Source organism: Suncus etruscus, chromosome 1 (genome assembly GCF_024139225.1).
Source record: "Suncus etruscus isolate mSunEtr1 chromosome 1, mSunEtr1.pri.cur, whole genome shotgun sequence".
In the NCBI taxonomy this organism is placed as follows: Eukaryota; Metazoa; Chordata; class Mammalia; order Eulipotyphla; family Soricidae; genus Suncus; species Suncus etruscus.
The window spans coordinates 96,797,328-96,806,948 of NC_064848.1; the positions used below are offsets into that span (position 1 = coordinate 96,797,328).

At 38.2% G+C, this 9,621-nt stretch overlaps 1 protein-coding gene across 1 annotated transcript in view; it reads left to right on the forward strand.

Moving 5' to 3' along the window:
• The window catches only part of KRIT1 (KRIT1 ankyrin repeat containing), a 42,249-nt gene extending 37,833 nt beyond the window's left edge, over positions 1 to 4,416 (forward strand). The window contains exons 15-16 of the mRNA XM_049768950.1: positions 2,238 to 2,354; positions 4,103 to 4,416. Of these exons, the coding sequence (XP_049624907.1) occupies positions 2,238 to 2,354; positions 4,103 to 4,171 (186 nt within the window). The 3' untranslated portion in view covers positions 4,172 to 4,416. The remainder of the gene's footprint in view (positions 1 to 2,237; positions 2,355 to 4,102) is intronic.
• Positions 4,417 to 9,621: the final 5,205 nt, after the last annotated feature.

A 9,621-nucleotide genomic window follows, 5' to 3' on the forward strand; every position in this document is an offset into this window, starting at 1 on the left:
GCTTGGACACTTTTTTCTTTCATTCATTCATATGGAAGATGTTGACAGCAGATAAGCAACTACTACAGGTCCGTCAAATATAGATACATAATTAATATCTTTTTTTTTTTTTTTTTTTTGGATTTTGGTTTTTGAGTCACACCTGGCAGTGCTCAGGGGTTACTCCTAGCTCTACACTAAGAAATTGCCCCTGGCAGTCACGGGGTGGGGGGGGGCGGCAGGGGAGGACTATATGGGATGCTGGGATTCAAACCACCGTCCTTCTGCCTGCCAGGCAAACACCATACCTCCATGCTATCTCTTAGGCTATCTCTCCCCATAATTACTATCTTTTTTTTTTTTGGCCACACCCATTTGACGCTCAGGGGTTACTCCTGGCTATGCGCTCAGAAATTGCCCCTGGCTTGGGGGGACCATATGGGACTTTGGGGGATCGAACCATGGTCCATCCTACGCTAGCGCTTGCAAGGCAGACACCTTACCTCTAGCGCCACCTTCCCGGCCCCATAATTACTATCTTATAAGAAATCACCAGTCACTTCAGTCTTCAGCAAGCACCACCCTAATCTGTAAGCAGTTATTAATTAGTGGAGATGAGACCCCACCCCCACTAGAAGAAAACACTACAACTCCTTGAAGGCTTAGTGATGATTAGCATTTTTTTTTTGTTTTTTTTGTTTTTGTTTTTGGGCCACACCAGGTGATGCTCAGGGGTTACTCCTGGCTATGCGCTCAGAAGTGGCTCCTGGCTTGGGGGACCATATGGGACGCCGGGGGATCGAACCGCGGTCCGTCCGAGGCTAGAGCAGGCAAGGCAGGCACCTTACCATTAACGCCACCGCCCGGCCCCGATGATTAGCATTTTCAGCTTAGGTAGTTAACAATACTTTAGCAATAAAATATTGTAGGATTTTTAATATCATAATATTGCACACTTAATAGCATACACCAAGCCTATGTTATGTTCCAACACCAATCCCACCACCAGTATAACATTCCCTCCACCATTGCCCCAGTTTCCCTTTCACCCCTAAGCCTGCCCTCTTGGCAAGCATGAATTTACTTTATATTGCTTGATATGACTACATAAGTATAATGGAATTTTCTAAGAAAAAAAAACTTCAGTAGAAGAAAATTTGTGAAAATTGTTTTACCTCACAATGGAATGGTTAAGTCATTGTCTGAAGATTTACTAAGCTGTTTGTTGAACATTTGTGTTAATTGCTTTTGTTTGTTGACTTAGGTAGCTTCTATGTTACTTTAACATCTAGTTTGGTTCCTTCCTACTGGGTGTCAGTATTGAAAAATTTGGATGTGTTATGGGGCCCTGTGCTCCAAGATTTCCAGAATCTATGGAACTGGGCAGATGAGATGACATGGCAGTGGCTATGGGACATGTCTGTGCCTATTGGGGCTTCCAGTACTACAGAGGGACTGGTGGGGAAGAGGTGGCTGCCTGCTCTCACTTTGAAATGACCCAGAGTTCTTAGCCCCAAATTGGCATTCCTGGAGTTTTGGTTGTTTAGTATCTCTTGTATAAACTGATGAAGTTGCAGTTCCATTTATTAAAAAAAAATCTGGCCTCAACATATTTTAAATTTTTAAATAGTTTTTAATATATCCTAACAGGTATACTTATTTTCAGCAGATTAAATTTCATAAATTAATGTTACCATTACAATTTTTTTGTTGTTGTGGGGCTACACCTGTTGGTACTCAGGGATTGCTCCTGGCTTCATGCTCAGGAGACATTCCTGGTGGTGCTTGGGAGACTATATGGGATGCCTGGGATAGAACCCATATTAACACCCTACCCACTGTACTATGACTGTGGCATCCTCCATTGCATAAAATTTAAATCTGAAAGTACCATGAAAAAATTAAAAGGTGCTGTATAAGAGGGAATTGTTTGGGGATTTTTTTTGTACCACACCCAACCTTGCTCAGGATTTTCTACTGGTGGAACTCTCGGTACCATGGTCCTGTTAGCCCACAGCTGGAAGATGCTCATGAGTACTCAAGGTATGGTCCTACCTTCCCAAAAAAAAGAAAGAAAAAAGACCTATTTCTGTTTAGAGCACACAACATTGTTTATTGACTATCATTTTCATGGACATTAGACCCCAAACTTACAATCAAGCATTGTGTTTCGACCTAATTAGGTAAGTTATTAATAAAAAAGACAAATAGTTTTTTCAGTATGTGTTTTACTATAATGATTTCCAATTATATTACAGGCTTTTCTCATCAGTCTTAAATATGGTCGTTTCATGTGGCAGTTGGGAGATGCTGATACTTGTTTTCAGATTCATAGTATGGAAAATAAAATGAGCTTTATAGTACACACAAAACAAGTAAGTTTTCACTTACTTTAAACTTGTAATAATTAATTAATATATGCCTTTCCTAGTAATTCCTTTCTTAATGAAATACAATGTTCCTTTCTTTTTTTCTTTTTGGCGAGATACATGCTCTGCAACCCTAGCAGTTAACTTTTTCTGTTTTGTTAAAAAAAAAATTTTTTTTTCCAGTTTTTGGGTCACACCCAGCAGCACTCAGAGGTTACTCCTGGCTCTACGCTAAGAAATTGCTCCTGGGGCCTGGAGAGATAGCGCAGCGCATTTGCCTTGCAAGCAGCCGATCCAGGACCAAAGGTGGTTGGTTCAAATCCCGGTGTTCCATATGGTTCCCCACCCCACCCCCGTGCCTGCCAGGAGCTATTTCTGAGCAAGAAAGCCAGGAGTAACCCCTGAGCATCGCGGGGTGTGGCCCAAAAACAAAAAAAAAAAAAAAAAAATCGCTCCTGGCAGGCTCAGGGAATCATATGGGTTACCAGGATTCGAACCACCATCCTTTCTCATGCAAGGCAAACGCCCTACCTCCATGCTGTCTCTCCAGCCCCTAAAATATTTTTACTTTAAGGAAAATTTCTAATATTTTATGAATTTAAATATTTAATACCATGGAGAAAGGGCAACTATTTCCTAAACAAAGCCAGAAGATTGCTTACGTAATTTATATCTGTATTATAACAATAAAATTATTTTCTACCACTTCCTTGTCCTAATCAGTTTTTGGTTTTCTTGTCTCAAAATATTAAGTAGTCAATTTCTCTTTCGTTGCTTTCTTTATGCATTGCCAGGAGTTAAACACAGGTCTCAAGCATGAAAGTCATGCACTTTACTATTGAAATATATCCCTGGCCTTCAATTCCTCATCTTGACCCATAATCTATCTAAGCCACTAGTTGCATCCCAAAGGTGACTTCTTAGATTCCTTCAAAGGCTTGAATAAATACTGCTATATTTTTAGTTATAGAATAGAATGATAGGGAATTACCGTATTTTCCTGCGTATAAGACGACTTTTGAAACAAAAAAGAAGTCAACCAAAAATCTGGGATCGTCTTTCACACCGAGTATATCCCAAAAAGTATTTCAATATGCCACTAAACAAAAATGGTCTGAATATTGCCACAAAACGAATTTTCCAACTCGATCCTGCACCAATCACTGCAAAGCTGCTTGGACCGCCTCTCTAGCTCAGCCAATCTAAGCAGGCTTTTTTTTTTTTTTTTTTTGAATAGAATAGACCTTGTGGTCATTTTTTTGTTTTGTTTATGGGCCACACCCAGCGGTGCTCAGGGGTTATTCCTGGCTATCTGCTCAGAAATAGCTCCTGGCAGGCACGGGGACCATATGGGATGCCGGGATTCAAACCAACCACCTTAGGTCCTGGGTCAGCTGTTTTGCAAGGCAAACACCACTGTGCTATCTCTCCGACCCAAGCAGGCTTTTTATGCATGCAAATTAGACAATGTTCTGGACCCGAATCTACACTGTAAAAAGCCTGCTCAGATTGGCCAGAGTTAGAGAGGAAGTCTATTACAGTATAACCTTTGAACCTTTGCTTGCTGTGATTGGCTCACTGTGGTACATACAGTTGCAGCACAGGAACGTTCTGTCTGATACAGCGAATATAGGCCTAAACCTGTTTTAACTGCAAAATTAGGGGGTCGTCTTATACGCTGGCAAATACGGTATCTGATACTTTGTGTGTCATTTTTATTTTATTTTTATTTTGAACATGTGTTTCATTTGTAGGCTGGCCTTGTGGTTAAACTGTTAATGAAGTTAAATGGACAGTTAATGCCCACTGAAAGAAATGCCTGAGTGGAAAGAGCGGATACTCAAGCTACCACACTTTAATGTATTTTTTTCCATGAAAGATATCTTAAACTATTACATTTAACAAGGGGTTTAGTTTCTTATATATATTATACATGTATACTGTTACATTGTACAGAATCTGTACTTATATTTGGTGTGTGATATACCAATTAGTTTTATATAATATTCTCATAAACTATTCTAATTTTTGCGAGAAACACAAAAATGTATAGCTCAATAATCTTTAATATTAGACAAGCTATTAAGCTTTCTTAAAAACATTATTTTGGTAAATGGAATAGAATTTGGTAAATAGAAAAAGAATGTAATAAAATTTAAAAATTGGTTTTGGAATAATTTTATGTGTTATTTAAACATATATACAAAAGGAACTTGAATAAAGAAAATGCATTTTCCACTTAAACCATGTAATTCTTATTTAAAAGATTTTTCTGTATTCTGTGAATCTCAGCATGTGCTTATCTGCTGTTATTTCTCAAAGTCTAACACTTGAACTCTGCATCATATTACTGGGTTGCCTATTCAGAAAAAGAATTCCAGAGATTCACTCTAGACAAATCACAAATCATTCGCACTCTGGAAGTAGCAGGACAATATTTCTGTCTTGAATTTTGATTGTTTCCTTCTGATATAATTATAAACCAGTAAGGTACTTGTTTGTATTAAGTTATTGCATAAAACTATAGTGACTTTGATAACAAGGACATAGATACATTAAGTACACAAATTAAGGACCACTGCTGCGTATTAGTTGTCATACTTAGTAAATATATTTTGTGTTTTACTGTGTTGACTCAAAGTTTTACATTGTAGGAATAAATTATCAAATAGCTCCTTTAAGGAGCTTTCTTTAAGGAAAGTATGAATATCATTGATAAGGAGCTAATATGATTAATCATTTTTTGTTTGTTTTTGTTTTCTGGGCCACACCCAATGATGCTCAGGGGTTACTCCTGGCTATGCGTTCAGAAATCACTCCTGGCTTGGGGGACCATATGGGATGCCGGGGAATCGAACTGTGGTCCGTCCTAGGCTAGCACAGGCAAGGTAGACAGACACCTTACCGCTTGCGCCACCGCTCTGGCTTTATCTTTTATTTTTAAAAGATTACAATTCACTTCTTTCCAAGCTATAGTGATATGTTCTTAGTAGGTTCAATTTGAAGATATTCTACAGATGGTAAATAATTTTTATATGTCATCATCTACTTTTCACTTTAATGAAGGATGGTGGTTCAAATCTCGGCATCCCATATGGTCCCCTGTGCCTGCCAGGGGTAATTTCTGAGCACAGAGCCAGGAGTAACCCCTGAGTGCTGCCAAGTGTGATCCCCAAAAAGAAAAAAGAGGGGCCGGAGAGATAGCATGGAGGTAAAGCTTTTGCCTTGCATGCAGAAGGTCAATGGTTCGAATCCTGGCATCCCATATGGTCCCTCAAGCCTGCCAGGAGTGATTTTGAGCGTAGAGCCAGGAGTAACCCCTGAGTGCTGCTGGGTGTGACCCCCTAAAAAAAATAAAAGAAAAAAAAAAGAAAAAAATCAGCAGCCAAGAGATTCCTCAAGGAGGTAAAGTGCATGGCTTTCAAGTATGATTCCTAATACCACATGATATTGATTTTATTCCATTTACAACACTTACAAAAGAGTGTCATAGTGCTTGGTATGACTGGTGGTTCCCAGCACCAATAGGCCAGAGTAGAATCACAATGTCAGGTACAAGCAACAAACAACAATACTAAGTATCATAGAAAGGTCCGTTATGTCCTTGCGCACTTCTAAAACCCTGAGATCTTCCACAAAAAAAATACTGTCTTCTGGAACATCAGCAAAGTAGCTATATTTTCCATTAATACCAAAATTTCAAATTTATTAAGCACATGACAATCACAATTCCAGTTCACTAAACAGCATATTAGATGTAATATGTAAAATTTTAATTAATGTTGAAATATTCATAAGTTCTAAAGTTAACCACATTCATTATCCAACTTTAAATTTCAAAGTGGAATTTTGTGGGAATGTATGATTGGGTGGTCCATACACAAAGATACTTGAGATTACATCTGACCTTTGATCAACATGGTCTGAAATACTTATACTTAGGCCTGGATATTTTCTTTATCACTTATAGAGCCTCCATATTCTAAGAGAGAATCCTAAAAAAAAAAACAAAAAAACAAACAAACAAGAAAAAGATCCTTACAAAAAAACCTCCATAAGATTTTCAGCTGATTCTCCGTAGATATTCTACAGTTCTTTTTTTATCTTTATGTAAACACTGTGATTACAAATATGATTGTAGTTGTATGATTTCAGTCATGTAAAGAACACCCCCTTCACCAGTGCAACATTTCCACCACCAATGTCCCAAATCTCCCTCCTCCCCACCCACCCATACCTGTACTCAAGACAGGCTTTCTACTTCCCTCATTCATTCATATTGTTAGGATAGTTCTCAATGTAGTTATTTCTCTAACAGCACTCATCACTCTTTGTGGTGAGCTTCATGCCATGAGCTGCACCTTCCAGCCCTCCTCTCTTTTGTCTCTGAGAATTATTGCAAAAATGTCTTTCATTTTTCTTAAAACCCATAGATTAGTGAGACTATTCTGCGTCTATCTCTCTCCCTCTGACTTATTTCACTCAGCATAATAGATTCCATGTACATCCATGTATAGGAAAATTTCATGACTTCATCTCTCCTGATGGCTGCATAGTATTCCATTGTGTATATGTACCACAGTTTCTTTAGCCATTCCTCTGTTGAAGGGCATCTTGGTTGTTTCCAGTGTCTGGCTGTTGTAAATAGCACTGCATGAATATAGGTGTGAGGAAGGGATTTGACAATTTGATAATCGACAGTTCAAAAAAAAGTAGTGGGATGCATACAGCACTGACTGACAGGAAAGACCTCCAAGCTAGAATTTCTACCCAGCTGAGATAGAAGTCAACATTAAAAGAGAAAATAAAGATATGTCAGACAAATAGCATCCCCATCAAGCAAACTTTCAAGAAATACTTGAAAGTTCTACAAAAAGAAATCCCACTTAACAATATGAAAAATACCTAAGTACAAAATGTGGGTGAAGAAAGCAATAAAAAGGAAAATTGTTTTTAAGTTCACAGATAATTTTTAGCTGCATTATCAAATTTAGAGAGGCTTACATTTCAGATACTGAACTACTGTGCTCTAACAATATTTGGTTGGTCTTATACAGATTTTTTTGTTTTTAAAAGAAAGGCATAACTTCCTCCAAGTTCTATGACCTTATGGTTTTGGAATCCCATTAACAAGACACAGTGGTCAAAGATGGGTATACTATATTAGTTCTCAGCTCTGATCACTTGCCTTCAGACAAATTCCTGATTTAGGATCCCAAATCTTGCATAAATCAGATAAAACAAATTAGCTTCTATAGAACATTTATAAAATAGTGTATAGCAGTATTGTAATAATACCCAGAGACAATAGAGATGAGGGCTGGAAGGACTGATCCACAGTATGAAGCTTACCACAAAGAGGAATGTGCAGTTAAAGAAATAACTACACTAACAATTATCATGACAATGGTAGTGAGTGAGAAAAATAGAATGCAGAAAAATGAGAAAAATAGGATACAGGTAGGGGATGGGGGAGGAAGGAGATGGGTGGCATTGGTGGTGGGAAGGTGCACTGGTGAAGGGGTTGTTCTTTTTTATAACTGAAACCCAAATACAAACATGTTTATAATCATGGTGCTTAAATAAAGATATTACAAAAAATGCTAAAATATAGTATCATGAATATTAAGGCCATTTTCACAAATGCTGACATTACAAAAGCAGACAAGAAAATTCAGGACAACCTCAAAATCAATCTTGCACAGTAGGACTTGAATTGATTAGCACATTGAAATTCTCCCAGGATTAGGTCCCAGACCAATGCTTCTCTGAAATCTGATACACATGATGAGCCATGACCTGACCAAACTAATCAAAACCCAGATCTTCCTAAGAGAATCTACCTTGCTTTTGTCTACAGAACTAACCTTTCTCCTGGGGAGCCAAGTGGAGGTATCTAGAGATTCACAAGATGTCTAATGACCTGGTACTACCTCACAAACAGGGAGGGGTGTGGCCAATTAAGCCAGAATAGCTAAATGCTCAGGGTTACTCTTGCCACACTGTCCTGATCACAACTATAGTGGAAGTCACTGCAGGACATTCCAGGTAACAAGAAGCCTTGTCAGCACCTCTCTAAGCCAAACCCAGCTCTTCCATTTTTCTCCCGTTTTTCTCCCCTGAACACTTATGGCCTTGCATGTACTTCCTTTCCTCCATACCCTAAAAATATCCCACCTCAAGTTTCTATTCCATATAGCTTTAGCCTCTATTAAGTGACCTTTTCCAACAATCTAAAAGATAATTTGTTGATATTTCACAGTATAAAAAGGCTTGAGGCTCCCATGAACATCCATGTCTTTCAGGTATGTTACAATATACCTTGGGCAATTGTTAAAACTATTGGGATCTATTTTTGCCTATCAAATTGGCAGCATTTATTTTTGTATGTACCATATTTTATATTTTTTTTCTAGTTTTTTATTATTTTATTTTATTTTTTTAAGTTTTTTGGTCACACCCGGCAGTGCTCAGGGGTTACTCCTGGCTGTCTGCTCAGAAATAGCTCCTGGCAGGCACGGGGGACCATATGGGACACCGGGATTCGAACTAACCACCTTTGGTCCTGGATTGGCTGCTTGCAAGGCAAACACTGCTGTGCTATCTCTCCGGGCCTCATATTTTTTATGTTTTTTTGTTATGTATTTTGGTTTACAATGCTAGTAAAAGTTTCGCATAGACATAATTCCAAAACCACACCATCTCTAATGTACCTAGAATAGCTCCATTAAACCCAGCTACACACACACACACACACACACACACACACACACACACACACACACACACACAATTGTGTGGATCAGTTATCCCATTGCCAGTATTTGTCTATAAATGAGATTCAATGTGCTTGTGAGAATGACAGGGGAAAGTCTTGAAGACATTTAAAAATATTTTGCTGCATGCCTCAACTTCAAAAGAAATGCTCACAGAAACATATTAAAATTGATGGCACTGGGTTGGTGCAAGAATGCAATGAGCAGCATTGTATAACTATACAATGTACACTTGTACACAGATAACTTACCTTGTACACAGATAACTCAGTAAATTGGGTTGATCCTCAGTTGTCTCAGTGATGGTCCCTATACACAGAGCCAGGAGTAAGTCCATAGCACTGCCCAACAAAAACAAAACAACAAAATGATAGCACTTTCTCAGTGGAATATTCTGCAAGTGTAAAAGTTAAGTGTTTCAAATATTATTTTTAGAGCATAGTTTTGAGTCTAATATATATATTGTGATGATAGAAACATTGGATTATCTGAACAGT